Source organism: Schistocerca americana, chromosome 3 (genome assembly GCF_021461395.2).
Source record: "Schistocerca americana isolate TAMUIC-IGC-003095 chromosome 3, iqSchAmer2.1, whole genome shotgun sequence".
Taxonomy (NCBI): domain Eukaryota; kingdom Metazoa; phylum Arthropoda; class Insecta; order Orthoptera; family Acrididae; genus Schistocerca; species Schistocerca americana.
Window position 1 is genome coordinate 842,963,531 of NC_060121.1, and position 17,172 is coordinate 842,980,702.

General features: G+C 38.9%; 1 protein-coding gene across 3 annotated transcripts in view; it reads right to left on the reverse strand.

Annotated features, from left to right (window-relative positions):
- The window catches only part of LOC124605361 (golgin subfamily A member 7), a 96,138-nt gene extending 90,092 nt beyond the window's left edge, over positions 1-6,046 (reverse strand). For all 3 annotated transcript variants that reach the window (XR_006978637.1, XM_047136987.1, XM_047136989.1), the window contains exon 1: positions 5,898-6,046. Coding sequence is in view for 2 of the 3 variants with exons in the window: in XM_047136987.1 (XP_046992943.1) it covers positions 5,898-5,906 (9 nt within the window). In the remaining variant the exon portion in view is untranslated. The remainder of the gene's footprint in view (positions 1-5,897) is intronic.
- Positions 6,047-17,172: the final 11,126 nt, after the last annotated feature.

The window sequence follows — 17,172 nt, forward strand, 5'->3', positions numbered from 1 at the left end:
AGGCATAAGGGATCACAAATTTAGCATTGGAGGGCAGCGTGGAGGGTAAAAATCGTAGAGGGAGACCAAGAGATGAATACACTAAGCAGATTCAGAAGGATGTAGGTTGCAGTAGGTACTGGGAGATGAAGAAGCTTGCACAGGATAGAGTAGCATGGAGAGCTGCATCAAACCAGTCTCAGGACTGAAGACCACAACAACAACAATTTAAACCAATTACGTTAAAAAACATAACAATCAAATTAATTTTTTAAAGATTTAAAAAATGTAAAGCAGCTAATGAGATTCAAATCCACAACCTCCTGTAAGTGAAGGCCTTACCCATCCATTACATCACACGTTCCATTTATGTGATATTGCTTCTTTAACACTACTGAGTGTCACGCAAAATTCTGAAATTTCTTTTCATTGATTACTCACAAATGAGGGCCCACAAGGGTGAATGGCTGCAGTGTGTGATACCTGTGATCTTAAAATACATCACCATAAAGATTGTTTCAGGAAGTCTGTCCCACTGCTGGGGACCTCTCCCTGTTGCAAAAAGTTGAATCATTACTATACCAACTAGCAGGTAAAAGCATGTAGTAGTCTGTGGAGTTCTTAATATTAATTTTTGGAAATACTCAGATAAAGAATTTGGAAATGTCACTTAACACTTATAATCTGAGTTACGTTAATTTTCCCACCAGAATTACACAGGAAGTCAGTATACTGACAGACACTTTTTTGTTTTGTTTTGTTTTACGTGAACAGGTTTTTGTTGTGGTCTTCAGTACAGAGACTGGTTTGGTGCAGTTCTCCGTACTACTCTATCCTGGCAAACTTCTTCATCTTCGAGTATCTACTGCAACCTACATCCTTCTGAATCTGCTTAGTGCATTTTCTCTTGGTCTCTCTCTACAACAACACACAACCAATTTAAAAAAATAAAAAAAGTATTTATTCAGTTGCGAATGATCTATCTGACCACAAAGAATAACTAGTCACACTTAATAACCTGCCTGATAGCAATGACTTGGTGTCATGGAAAACAGTGTACCACAAAACTCTTACATGAAGCTGACTGTACGTGAAGTCCAAATTCAAAAGCTAGTAAAGTTCCAAGTCTCGTTTTAGTGCCTGTAATTGATAACATTTCTACTGTTCCCTGAGTTGTTACCCTTGCTCCACATTTTTTCACATTCTACCAGGACTTTCCATCACACAATTTAATGCATTTATAGATGGATTTCTACAGGTCTTCAACAGCTAGGAAAGCCTGATGTCTGAACATAATAATTCAGGTAGTAAAATTAAATTTAGAGAGCAATCAGAAACAGTCTGAAAAGCTTATAATGCTGTTGGAGTGTAGTTTGCACTGAGAAACAAGCTGTAAGAAAAAAAGTTTGATACATTGCACTGTTTCTAAGTTCATTAGCATTGAAGTTAGCCAATCGGGCCATTGCGCATGCAAATTCAAGCAGCCTGCCAGAGACAGAGTCACCAGACATGTCCTTTGTTTGGTTTCCTAAAACTGAACAAGAGAGCTATAGAAAAACTGGACATGGGCCAGTAGTAAGGATTGAAATCGAGCCAAAGGCTGAGCAGCCTTGACCACTACCACCTATGCTATGAGAACCTGACACTAAATATACAGGGTGTTACAAAAAGGTACGGCCAAACTTTCAGGAAACATTCCTCACACACAAAGAAAGAAAATATGTTATGTGGACATGTGTCCGGAAACGCTTACTTGCCATGTTAGAGCTCATTTTATTACTTCTCTTCAAATCACATTAATTATGGAATGGAAACACACAGCAACAGAATGTACCAGCGTGACTTCAAACACTTTGTTACAGGGAATGTTCAAAATGTCCTCCGTTAGCGAGGATACATGCATCCACCCTCTGTCGCATGGAATCCCTGATGCGCTGATGCAGCCCTGTAGAATGGTGTATTGTATCACAGCTGTCCACAATACAAGCACAAAGAGTCTCTACATTTGGTACCGGGGTTGCGTAGACAAGAGATTTCAAATGCCCCCATAAATGAAAGTCAAGAGGGTTGAGGTCAGGAGAGCGTGGAGGCCATGGAATTGGTCCACCTCTAACAATCCATCGGTCACCGAATCTGTTGTTGAGAAGCGTACGAACACTTCGACTGAAATGTGCAGGAGCTCCATCGTGCATGAACCACATGGTGTGTCGTACTTGTAAAGGCATATGTTCTAGCAGCACAGGAAGAGTATCCCGTATGAAATCATGATAACGTGCTCCATTGAGCTTAGGTGGAAGAACATGGGGCCCAATCAAGACATCACCAACAATGCCTGCCCAAATGTTCACAGAAAATCTGTGTTGATGACATGATTGCACAATTGCGTGCAGATTCTCGTCAGCCCACACATGTTGATTGTGAAAATTTACAATTTGATCACGTTGGAATGAAGCCTCATCTGTAAAGAGAACATTTACACTGAAATGAGGATTGACACATTGTTGAATGAACCATTCGCAGAAGCGTACCCGTGGAGGCCAATCAGCTGCCGATAGTGCCTGCACACACTGTACATGGTACGGAAACAACTGGTTCTCCCGTAGCACTCTCCATACAGTGTCGTGGTCAACGTTACCTTGTACAGAAGCAACTTCTCTGACGCTGACATTAGGGTTATCGTCAGCTGCACGAAGAATTGCCTCGTCCATTGCCGGTGTCCTCGTTCTAGGTCTTCCCCAGTCACGAGTCATAGGCTGAAATGTTCCGTGCTCCCTAAGACACCGATCAATTGCTTCGAACGTCTTCCTGTAGGGACACCTTGGTTCTGGAAATCTGTCTCGATACAAACGTACCGCGCCACGGCTATTGCCCTGTGCTAATCCATACATCAAATCGGCATCTGCCACCTCCGCATTTGTAAACATTGCACTGACTGCAAAACCACGTTCGTGATGAACACTAACCTGTTGATGCTACGTACTGATGTGCTTGATGCTAGTACTGTAGAGCAATGAGTCGCATGTCAACACAAACACCGAAGTCAACGTCACCTTCCTTCAATTGGGCCAACTGGCGGTGAATCAAGTAAGTACAGTACATACTGACGGAACTAAAATGAGCTCTAATATGGAAATTAACAACTAGACTTATTACTGCCCACTTCCTTGAAGATATTGGAAAAGATTATGTCTGCAGGAACCATAACACACCACTCTCAAAGTAAGATAAGTCTAAGTTTGGATTTCAACAGGCTCTTGCCATAGAACATGCAATTTTTCATTTCATGGATTGCATTATATGAAATCCAAATGGCAAAATATTGTCAAATGGTATTTCTTGTAACTTGCCAAAATGCATTTGACTGTGCAGTTCACAATGTTCTCTCACAGAAGTTTAAATATTGTGGTATCAGAGATTTTACTGGTAACTGGAGTGCATACTGCCAAACTAAAAGGATACAATGTGTTGTATGTAGAAACAGGGGTTATACACAACAAAGCACCATCTTTAGAATAGTGGCTAATCACACTACAGGTAATCAACAGGGATCAAAACTGGGTCCATCACCTACCAGAAAACAAACAGATCTAGTTGTCCTTTACATCAATGCAAGCATTATAATCACACTTAATGGAGAAACTTTGTTGCTTGAAAAGCTAAATATATTTTCTAGGAAATTAACAACTAGTTCTCTAGAAATGGCCTCACTGAACTTGCATAAAAAAATAAATGTAATTCTACAGAGTGTCCCAGCAGGAATTGTCAATATTCAGAGATATGACAGGGGAACAATAATTCAAAGCAAAAAAGTGTAGTGAACATAGGCTCTCAAATGCATACTTTCAGACCCATGAGCAGACTCATAACGATGAAAAAGTGTCGACAGCTCTTAAGATACACATTTTCGAGCCTATCTTTACTTCACTTTCATGCTTTGAATGATCATTCCTGTCATATCCCTGAAAGTTGAGCATTCCTCCTGGGGCTCTATGTATACTGCAGAACAGCTGATTACACCATTAAAAAAATATCTCTGTGTGTGGTGTGTGTGTGTGTGTGTGTGTGTGTGTGTGTGTGTGTGTGTGTGTGTGTGTGTTGGGGGGGGGGGGGGTGTAAATCAATAAATGAAACAGAATATTCTAAATGCTTAGGTGCTGATATCGATAAGCATCTGAAATATAAGTCACATGTTACAGACCACCTTAACCACCTCAGTTCTGTAACTTTGGCTTATGGAAAACAGTAGATTTTGGAGATGCAAATGTAAAAAATTGACAAACTTGTCCTATCTTCACTCACTAATGTCTTATGGCATCATATTCTGGTCTAATTCTTAACTGAGGAAAAAAGTGGTTGTTGTGCAGGAGTGGCTCTGAGCACTATGGGACTTAACTGCTAAGGTCATCAGTCCCCTAGAACTTAGAACTACTTAAACCTAACTAACCTAAGGACATCACACACATCCATGCCCGAGGCAGGACTCGAACCTGCGACCGCAGAGGTCGCGCAGTTCCAGACTGTAGCACCTAGAACCGCTCAGCCGCCCTGGCCGGTGTGCAGGAGTGTCCAGGGCTAATAAGGATAATGCGTGGTACTATGATAGAATCTCATGCAGACACCTTTTTAACACTTTGGATAATTACAACAGCCTCAGACTACTTACTCCCTCATTAACTCCGTTGTCAACTACTCTCACCTCAAAAACAATAACATTCAAAAATAACAATTTCGCTCACGTGGCCTCAGTGTGGCATAATGAGTATGGCACATAACTTTCGACCACCTACTCAGTGGTTTAAGGAATACAATGATCCTCACAGTTATTTGCTGCATTTGTGTGCAGAACTTTAAAACAGCTCCTCCCACTACAGAGAATTTTTTTGTTATGCTGCATCTACAACTTACTCTGCAAATCACTGTGAATGGTATGGCAGTTGATTTGATCTTATTTTCTACTTCACTTCATATTTAGTTCTAAGTTTTTATGGCTATATATCTCGCTCCTTTCTGTGCACACTGAGGCCAAGTGAAAGAAATTGTACTATTTGTGAGTTTTCCTGCTGTTTTTGAGGTGAGATTGAAAAAAAAAACTTCGAGATAATACCTTCCACTACACAGATAAAAATAAAACTGTTTAAAACAATCCTGTACATAGTCAGCATGTTGCCATATTTTTTGTTGAGAATTCCACATCATAACAAGAAACTGCAATTATGAACCATGGAATGTTCCAATAAGTAACTGACATAAATACCATACAGAAAATATTATATATGGTCGGGAGTACATCTGACAATAAAACTGAGTTATTTAAAAATAAACAGCATATGGTAGTTTATAAATGACAACAACAAGACGTAATGATAACAGACACAAAATACATTAAATCATAGAGAAAAAATGTGGAGGTACTGCATAATTATAATATGGGTTTGCGATAGCTTGCATGAGGTAAAGTAAATATGACACTATCTGTTGGCAGGCAGTTTATGATATAGTATCCAAGTTCTCCGTGTGAATAGGCAATCCATTGTGTGTGAACGTTTATACCAAAGTAATTCATGGCGATGCTATAAGTTGTTGGATTTTCTGAAGCGTGGATCTGATGTTCACTCTATGGAAGACACACTCATGCGAAGCGAATGCGTGACTTAAATCACATTCAGCATCTGACTGTCAACCGCATAATATTGTAAACAACTGGCCTATTTATATAAAAAAACTACAGGAATTTTCAGATCACGTTCTACTATTTTCTTCACAGTTAGTAGTCAACAAGACTGAAAGAGGAAACATTTAACAGCAGCGCGTAAGAAGAGTTTATACGGACGCAACGTATATCTGTCAAGAGCAGCCCTCACTAAAACATAAACAATGTACCACCACGATGTCGTGTTTACTGCTTGTTGGGAACTTACCACAGGCATTGCCTTCTCTCCTTTTTTTCGACAAATTTTGACGCCGTAAAAATACCTCTTCCTTCGGAAATACTTTAACCCGCACACTTTGTATATAAAATTACTACTTACACCTACGACAGAAACAAAGATTGTACCAAGGTAAGATTGAGAAAACATCAATATCATCGTAGACATCAGAGACAATGCTTTTATGGTCAAAATAACGTTATCTATGCTTCTATGAGATCGTCAAGCAACGGCAGGTTGTGAGTGCTAGATACGTTTCATCTGGTTTTAAACGGTAGTATAAACTATCGTAAAAATGCACTATAACAAATTACTTTTACAGGGTTCACTGACTTACAGATTCGTATTACTGCAGTGCATAAGAGCCGTCTTTTTAATACCATATGATGTCGTACGGGAACAACTGCTTTTTTGTGTTTGCAGAATGACAACAAATAAATTAATTAACAAATGTGTAGAAAAAGATCTACTTCGAAAATGACAATTGATCTTCGGTTGCTATTTTTGGCTGATGTGCCTACTAAGGCGAAGGTGCCATGTACGTAAGAGTAGTAAAAATTTTGCGAAAGATCAGGTTATTACAGTTGGTGTAGCACTGAATAGCCTGGCTAAGAACCGTAATTACAGCATGAGGGGTGACTTGGATGAAAGTGCAGTAGCAACTACACACACAAATGTGAGTTTTGTGGAAGTCTCGCAGTGCCATGACCAGCTCCAGGTAAACAATGCTGTGAGCCGTGTGGACAGTCTTAAGCAGGCTACTGCTGGTTGAAATGAAATCTCGTGTGAGTGCAGTGTCAATTGCTACAATTAGGCGACTGGAATATACTAGACATGGCCTACACCTGAATGGGAGAGGGAATGATAGATTGGCTAAGCTTCTTTCATGTAATATATAAGGGGCCACTATCACACATAGCAAGATTCCTGTTGTTAATGGTGTCAAAGTGGCACCTTTTTTAGGTTAGAATCTGGAATCAGGCATTCTGTTTTGAAAGAATTGAAAATAACAGAAGAGCAACACAAAATGTTTAATACTGCACAGAAAGGTAAAGTCAGCTTATTTCATTAAAATATTAGAGGACTGATTAATAAAGCAGAAGACTTCTTCTCTTATTGGAAAACTTAGAGAGGTCTGAAAACACAGACATTCTGTGCCTGTCTGAGCACCACTTAACAGCAGGATTAGATTACACTTATGCAGTTTACTCGTGCAGAAATGACACAGGAAAGGAGTTGTTACATACATTAAGACAGAATACAAGTTCAAAAACACTGAGACAAGTAGGTTTTGTATGATCAGCACACAAAAGTGTGTACTTGTGAATTAATGCTGAAAAATAGTTCACTTTTAATTGTAACTGTATATAGATCCTACTGGAAAATTTTGAATTAATTATGAGATATCTGGTCTCCCTGCTGTGCTATCAGATAGCAGCAAGCAGTTAATTGTCTGTGGTGACTTCAATGTAGATTTTTCCAACATGGGTGGATAAAGATAGTAGAATCTTAACTGATAATGTTTTCTTTGGTGAATGTCAAAGTAAGAAAATAACTGTTTACCCAGTAACAAATGCTCTCTCTGATCATGATGCATAGTTAGTTAGTTAGGATAAATAACAAAGCACCTTACTGTATGGATACTCCTCAGCAGAAATCAGTTAGAATAATTAATGACTCCGGGACAAATATTTTTAAGAATAGTATACAGTACATGACATGGATGTAATTTATAATGAACCAAATGCTAACATACAGATTAATCTATTCCACAATAAATTCATATCATTATTTAACAATAGCTTTCCACATCAGCTTATCAGAAAGAACACTAAACGGCAACTTAAAGAAATACAGATCACTAGACAGATTACAGTATCTTGTGAAAGTAAAATGGAAATTTATCTTTTGGCAAGAACAAGTAGGGATGCTGCAGTAGTTACACACTACAAAAACTACTCAAAATTATTAAGAATGTAGTGAAATGAGAGACAGCAATACCAGCCACAGAACATGACAAAATCATATTCTGAGCTCAAACATAATGAGGTATATTGAACAGAAGACCCCCCCTACCCCCAATGCCAACATCAATCATGTGAAGGCCAGCTCGCACTTTTCTCACATGGCATACTGAACACTTTGGATCAAGGCAATCAGCTAGATGCTGCATTTCTTGGTTTCCAAAAAGCATTTGACTCAGTAGCACACCTACCCTTACTGTCAAATGTACGATCATATGGGGTATCATGTGAAATTTGTGACTGGCTTGAGGACTTTTTGGTAGTGAGGACGCAACATGTTATCTTGGATGGAGACCCATCGTCATATGAAGAACTATTTTTGAGTGCACTCCAGGGAACTGTGTTGGGACCTTTGATGTTTATGTTGTATATTAACGATCTTGCAGACAATATTAATAGGAAATAGGAAAACAACAGTTACGTCAGTGTATAGATCACTATGTGGTGACCCAGAATTTTTTAAAAATAAGATTGAAGAGCTGATGAGCATCTTCCATGAAGAGAGATCACCAATAATTGTACGTGGGGACTTTAATGTCAATATGTTGGTAGATAGTTCATTTAAAATTAAATTCCTCAATATTCTACACAGTTTCAACCTATATTCTAATATAGAAAGTCCTACAAGAGTATGAAACACTTCAAAAAGTCTTATAGATAACTTATATTCTAATATAGAAAGTCCTACAAGAGTATGAAACACTTCAAAAAGTCTTATAGATAATATATTTTGAAATATAGAGAGCCCAGATACAGGAGGTTTGAATATTGACCTAGGAATATCTGATCATAACGCATTTATTACTGAAGTGCTCACAGTTCCAATACATACAAAAACAGTACATCACATGTATAAAAGAACTTTCTCTTCTGAAAACTGCAACCAGTTTGGTATCACACTGATTAACCAACCTTAGGCAGAAGTATTGTCACAAACTGATTCAGATGCTGCTTACAGTGTTTTCTCCTCCCTGTTCATGACAAATTTTGAAATGTGCTTTCCAAAGAGATTAGTTAAAATTAACTCATCTAGTCATAGACACACAAATTCTTGGATCACATCTGGCATTAAAAACTCTTCCAAGACTATGAAAAGACTAAACTCTGAAATTAAAACTAATACTGACCCTAATTTCAAAAACATGCTAGTAGCTACAAAAAGGTATATAGAATGGTAATTAGTCTAGCAAAAGTATTAAGTAATGATAAACTAATAAGGAAGTCAGACAATAAATCGAGGATCACATGGGAAATCGTTAAAAGAGAAATAGGAAACAGTTCTAAAGACCAGGATATTGTACTCAAATTTAGTGATAAGACTGAAATAAAGAAGGAAGTCTTGCCCAATTACATTAACAACTACTATCTAAGTTGTTGTTGTTGTTGTGGTCTTCAGTCCTGAGACTGGTTTGATGCAGCTCTCCATGCTACTCTATCCTGTGCAAGCTTTTTCATCTCCCAGTACCTACTGCAACCTACATCCTTCTGAATCTGCTTAGTGTATTCATCTCTTGGTCTCCCTCTACGATTTTTACCCTCCACGCTGCCCTCCAATACTAAATTGGTGATCCCTTGATGCCTCAGAACATGTCCTACCAACCGATCCCTTCTTCTGGTCAAGTTGTGCCACAAACTTCTCTTCTCCCCAATCCTATTCAATACTTCTTCATTAGTTATGTGATCTACCCATCTAATCTTCAGCATTCTTCTGTAGCACCACATTTCGAAAGCTTCTATTCTCTTCTTGTCCAAACTGTTTATCGTCCATGTTTCACTTCCATACATGGCTACACTACTATCTAAGTGTACCTGATAAATTAATCAAGAGCTTTGCCAATGAAGAGAGAACAACAGCAGCAAAAGTAGTCAGTAGAATGAAAATAAGTGCCACTAATAAATACGAAATACTGAAAGTAAATAAGACTATGAAACCCAAAATGTGTGCAGGACTGGACGAAGTGCCAGTGACAATAATAAAAAAAAGTCACCTCACAAATCTTGGCACCACTGGTACATATTGCCAGTTTATCATTCAAATGAATGTTTATTCCCCCAAAGGCTGCAAATTTCTAAGGTTAAACCATTATTCAAAAATGGGGATATACATAAGGTAGAAAACTATAGACCTATATCCTTCCTTCCATCTTTATCTAAACTTTTAGAAAAATTGATGAAAATTACCTACTTTGACACCTTCAATCTTCTAAATTGTAATCAACATGGTTTACGTACAGGTCACAGCACAGAAACAGCTATACAGGGCTATACAGAAAAAATTATTAGTAATTTAGACAATAATAAACGTGTGGTAGGAATCAACCTAGGTCTTTACAAGGCCTTCGATACAGTAGATCATCAAATTCTCCATGACAAACTGGAGGCAACAGGCATCAGAGGAATTGGGAGGAAATGGTTTGAATCCTATCACCAAGATGGAACACAGGTTGTGGAACTCACCTCATCTCAGAATAAGCAAAAAATAAAGTGGGTATCCGATACTAAGAAACTGGCAATATGTGTCCCTCATGGCAGTGTTCTTGGCCCCCTATTATTCCTAATCTATATAAATGACATTGAAAGGACCAACAGTTAATCAAAAATTATATTTGCAGATGATACAAGCATAGTTCTAAGTGATGGTAGCAAATCGTTATTCACTACAGCTGAAAAGGTTCTGAAGAGTGTGTAACAGTGGTTTTACACTAATAAGTTAACACTCAATTTAAATAAAACAAATTACATACAATACAGTAAAGTAAATGAGAAGGATGATCAACATTTATCATTGAGTGACCCTGAAATAGAAATGTCTGGTCTATAAAATTTTTGGACATGTACATTGATCAGCATTGGAGCTGGAAAGACCATGTCACATACATATCCAAAAAACTCAACTCAGTGCATGTTTTGCACTGAGAATACTTTCTAGAGTTTGTGTGCTGAGTGTACAAGACTAGTGTATATACACTCCTGGAAATGGAAAAAAGAACACATTGACACCGGTGTGTCAGACCCACCATACTTGCTCCGGACACTGCGAGAGGGCTGTACAAGCAATGATCACACGCACGGCACAGCGGACACACCAGGAACCGCGGTGTTGGCCGTCGAATGGCGCTAGCTGCGCAGCATTTGTGCACAGCCGCCGTCAGTGTCAGCCAGTTTGCCGTGGCATACGGAGCTCCATCGCAGTCTTTAACACTGGTAGCATGCCGCGACAGCGTGGACGTGAACCGTATGTGCAGTTGACGGACTTTGAGCGAGGGCGTATAGTGGGCATGCGGGAGGCCGGGTGGACATATTGCCGAATTGCTCAACACGTGGGGCGTGAGGTCTCCACAGTACATCGATGTTGTCGCCAGTGGTCGGCGGAAGGTGCACGTGCCCGTCGACCAGGGACCGGACCGCAGCGACGCACGGATGCACGCCAAGACCGTAGGATCCTACGCAGTGCCGTAGGGGACCGCACCGCCACTTCCCAGCAAATTAGGGACACTGTTACTCCTGGGGTATCGGCGAGGACCATTCGCAACCGTCTCCATGAAGCTGGGCTACGGTCCCGCACACCGTTAGGCCGTCTTCCGCTCACGCCCCAACATCGTGCAGCCCGCCTCCAGTGGTGTCGCGACAGGCGTGAATGGAGGGACGAATGGAGACGTGTCGTCTTCAGCGATGAGAGTCGCTTCTGCCTTGGTGCCAATGATGGTCGTATGCGTGTTTGGCGCCGTGCAGGTGAGCGCCACAATCAGGACTGCATACGACCGAGGCACACAGGGCCAACACCCAGCATCATGGTGTGGGGAGCGATCTCCTACACTGGCCGTACACCACTGGTGATCGTCGAGGGGACACTGAATAGTGCACGGTACATCCAAACCGTCATCGAACCCATCGTTCTACCATTCCTAGACCGGCAAGGGAACTTGCTGTTCCAACAGGACAATGCACGTCCGCATGTATCCCGTGCCACCCAACGTGCTCTAGAAGGTGTAAGTCAACTACCCTGGCCAGCAAGATCTCCGGATCTGTCCCCCATTGAGCATGTTTGGGACTGGATGAAGCGTCGTCTCACGCGGTCTGCACGTCCAGCACGAACACTGGTCCAACTGAGGCGCCAGGTGGAAATGGCATGGCAAGCCGTTCCACAGGACTACATCCAGCATCTCTACGATCGTCTCCATGGGAGAATAGCAGCCTGCATTGCTGCGAAAGGTGGATATACACTGTACTAGTGCCGACATTGTGCATGCTCTGTTGCCTGTGTCTATGTGCCTGTGGTTCTGTCAGTGTGATCATGTGATGTATCTGACCCCAGGAATGTGTCAATAAAATTTCCCCTTCCTGGGACAATGAATTCACGGTGTTCTTATTTCAATTTCCAGGAGTGTAGTTTATTTCGATTCTATTATATCCTATGAAATAACATTCTGGGGTGCAACTAAATGTCTCTTGAGAGAAGTTTTTAAATTACAGAAAAGGGCCATTAGTATTATTACACACTGCTCTCCACAAACACACTGCAAGCCCTTGTTCATGCAGCTAACCATACTTACAGTACCATCTCTGTACATATTAAAAAGCATACTGCATACAAGTACACACTTGAGTAGTTTACGTGTAAATTCCGATCTTCATGACTATAATACATGTATCTGTAAGAACCTGCATTTAGAAAGAACAAGAAAAACAAAAATTCAGAAAATGTGAGCCACTATGGAATAAAGCTTTATAATGCTATGCCACTCTGCAGCAGGGGAACAGAAGATAAAGGAAAATTTAAGTCAGAATTAAGAAAGTTTCTGATAAACGCTTTTGTATCATAGAGGTATATTTTGAATCCTTAACTCACTAACTGACAGTTGTATTGTCAATATCGTGTTGTTTTCATTGTCAGTTCTATATTTCGTTTATACTCTTTTAACTCTAAATTATGTGTAATAAGTGTTTTCCAAAATGTACTAAATATATATAAATCCATTATGTACATTACATGTAAAAAGAGATATGTAAAAGAAAAACCCATTAATTAAATGTTTTAATTTTCAACATATTATATAACATTTATTTTATGTATTTTAATTCAATGTTTTAGTTTTCAACATAATGTTAATTTTATGTGTTTGATAGAAACTTGCAATATTCTGCTGTGCTTGTTCAGGACAGTATTATGACAATTCTTATACCATGTAAATGATGTAAAGGATTATAATAAATGAAATGAAAATGAAATAAAATCAGGCTTCTTGCAGTTGATGAAGTTACCTATATTGAAGTACTATCTGAAAGAAACTGCATAAATATTCAGTCAGATTTTGATAAGATTTCAAATGGGCAACTTGCTATAAATGTTCAGAAATGTAAAATTTTGCACTTCACAAAACAAAAAAGCGTACTATCTGATGACTATAATATCAATGAGTCACTATTGGAACTGGTCAACTTATACAAATACCTGGGTATAACACTTTGTAGGGATATGAAATGGAATGATCACATAGGCCCAGTCATGAGTAAAGCAGGTAGTAAACTTCAGTTTATTGGTAGAATACTGGGTACATGCAGTCAATCTACAAAGGAGATATCTTACAAATCACTCATGCACCCGGTTCTAGAATACTGCTGAAGTGTGTAGGTCCCATACCAGATAGGATTAACAGGGGATATTGAATGTATACAGAGAAGGGCAGCATGAATACTCAATGGTTTGTTTAATCTGAGGGAGAGTGTTACAGAGATACTGAAGGGACTGAACTGGAAGACACTTGAAGATAGACATAAACTGTCCTGAAGAAGTCTAATAACAAAGTTTCAAGAACTCGCTTTAAGCGATTGTTCTAGGAATATACCACAACTCCCTATATATAACTCACATAGGGGTTGTGAAGTTAAGGTTAGAATACTTCCTGGCAGATTAAAACTGTGTGCCCGACCGAGACAGGTCCCGAGTTCGAGTCTCGGTCGGGCACACAGTTTTAATCTGCCAGGAAGTTTCATATCAGCGCACACTCCGCTGCAGAGTGAAAATCTCATTCTGGAAAGGTTAGAATAGTTGGTGCACACACAGAGGCATTGAAACAATCATTCTTCCTGTGCTCCACATGTGAATGGAGCAAGAAGAAACCCTAATAATTGGTACAATGGGACATATGCTCTGACATGCACCTCACAGTGGTTAGAGTATAGATGTAGATGTTGAGGCAGATATTGAATGAATGGAAGTACTGTAAATGATTAGCCACAAATAGCAAATGCGTTTAATAACCATTTCTTAGATATAGTAGAATGCATATGGAGAAACAGTTCAAAATCACAACAGTATGTTGAAAATATGGCTTCCATAAAATTCAATCCTACTAACAATCACCAACTTCTCCATCTGAAATGAAGAAAATTATACATTATCTCAAAAATAAAAGCTCATTGGGGTTGATGTTTCCCATAGCATACTAATATTTTGTTTGCATGTAATAAAACCAGTCTTATCTGAAATATATAATGCATCACTAACTCTTGGTATTTTTCCAGAGATACTGAAATATGCCTTTGTTAAACCCCTCTCTAAGAAAGGTGATAAAAGAGATTGCAATATCTACCGACCTGTTTCACTGTTGATATCATTCATCAACATTTTTTAGATGATGATGTATTCTAGAGTAATATCTCACATTAGAAACAATAGTATCCCTAGCAAATTATAGCTTGGGTTTCAGAAAGGTTGCTTAACTGAGAATGCCATTTACACTTTCACTCACTAGATTTATGAGCATTAAATAATAAAATAGCACTGGTTGTAATTTTTTGCGACCTGTCTGGGCCATTTGTCTGCGTGAATCACAGTATTCTACTAGATAAATTGACGTTTTATGTGACTGGTAGTATAGCCAACCAATGGAGAATGTCACATCTAACCAAAGGAATGCAAAAAGTTGTACTTAGTAATTCAAGCAATATCCTCCAGGGATATAATTATGGGGTTCCCAAGGTTCAGCTAGTCACCTAGTGATATAACATGCCTGACAGACAGCAAAGTAAAATTTGATAACAAACTGAGGAAGTTTCTCCTTTACAACTCCTTCAGTTCTTTAGAAGAATTTCTGTTACTGTAATGTGTAAAAGTTGATGTGTAGGAATTATTAGCTCACATTGGCATATCTTTTCTTTCCTTTTTGAAAAATAATAAATAAATAAAAATAAAAACACTTAGATCTGAATGTAAAATGATTAATTCCACATCATTACAGCCTATCATGCAAAATGCTCCAAGGACCATGTAACTAACTAACTAACTAAAACGTTGAATCACACCACTACTAAGGTTTCTTGGGAAAAAAGTTTTGACAGCTGATGTCATCCATCCATTGCTGATCATGTAACTCCCAAGCTCATTTCCTCCCCATACACAGTCATGCACAGGTCTCCATATTTCGTTTTGCTGTGGTTTTCATCGTTGATATCAGTTTTTTTGTTTGTTAATTGCTATAAATTGTTTGGTTCAGTTACCTCTTTCGTTAAAATTTACAATAAATGACAAAAGATTAATTGAAGCAGTGAGCCAGCATTCTGAATTGTACAACACAAGCACACTAAATTACTTGTCCTCTACTATGTTTATAATTTTTATACATGCTAGTATGGTATCTAATATTTTACAATGAAGTGTATTGCAATGTGACTGGAACTTGAAGTGGAAAAGTCCTGTGGTTAGAATCAGATCGATTAGTAGGTGCAATTTAGTTGTATGTTATCAGACATTTGTAGTGTTTCATAAAGAAATGGATTGAAACCTTCAGACGCTACAACTTGTTTATTTAAATATCGTGAGTTTGTGCTCGGCTTATTTATCATGAAGTAGCTCTTTGGATTGCATGTGAAACAGTTCTGCAAGCTTCAGTCACCAGTATTTGTGTGGTTTCACTAGCTAAGCCCAGTACAAGGAGCCGTGATAAAAGATGTAAAGAAAACTTATCAATCTTGAAGAGAAAGCTATTGAGGGAGTAATGACTACTGCACAAAAATTTGCACTGGGCTAGCAACTAAACTTAAACTTAAGCAAATCAGTTTTTCAAGGGATGTGATGGCAGCTCGTAGCACTGCATACCTGTTAGTCTTTCTGGGTGCAATTTGACATTACAGATGAAAAAAAACTGATGTTCGACTTTCTAAAACATAAAATGTCCCTTGAAAAACTGATATGCGGTTAAGTTTAGTTGCTAGCCCAGTGCAATTTTTTGTGCAGTAGTCATTGTTCCCTCAATAGCTTTCTCCTCAAGATTTATTAGTTTTCTTTACAACTTTTATCTGGTTTTTATTAGCCCAAATGCCTTATTTGCACTGGGCTTAGCTAGTGAAACCACACAAATACTGGTCACTGGTGCTTGCAGAACTGTTTCACATGCAATCCAAAGAGCTACTTCACGATAAATAAGCCGGACACAAACTCGTAATATTTAAATAAACAAGTTGTGGTGTCTGAAGGTTTCAATCCATTTCTTTATGAAACACTACAAATGTCTAACAACATAAAAATAAATTGCACCCACAGATTCCTCTTACTCAGGCTCTTTGTATAGTGTGTGAAATTCCTCTTCTGTATTGTCTTCCTTCTCTAATATACAAGCTGTCCCTACAAGCCATAAACCAACTGAGACCAATGAACGGGATTTTTGTACAAATTTGGACTCTAGCATCCACTTATGTATAACCTACTGCGTTGTGATATGTATTTCAGGCGTAAAAACAATTGAGAATCATCTTGCAACAATTGAAATTGTCGCGAAATAACAATTGAGGACAGCCATAGAAGCTGAAATTATGTGACTTGAGATGCCGTGACCTGACAGACTGTGTGAATATACATTGATGTGTATTCACACTATCCATCACGTCCCAGCATATGGCAAAGAAGGAGGCGATTTCGACGTCCCTACTGGTCAACATCGACAACAAGCGGTTGCCTAGCAGTTACATGAAGATTCTGTTCCCTTTCAAGTATCTCCAGGAATACATCAGACTCCCTGATGGATGGTATCAGCCACTCGTTAATGGCCACGAAGAGGAGAAGATGGAGACATTAGAATAAGAGCCCTCTAGCTTTCCCAGCATGAGAAATAAGTAGCAAAGTGAGGTTAATCTGGAATTAAGAAATCCAAACATCTTCATTGCAGTAACAGTGTAAAAGCAGTTTCTGCTTCTGATCCTCATCAACAAAATATTAGATACATTTTTCTGTAGAGTCTGTAGTG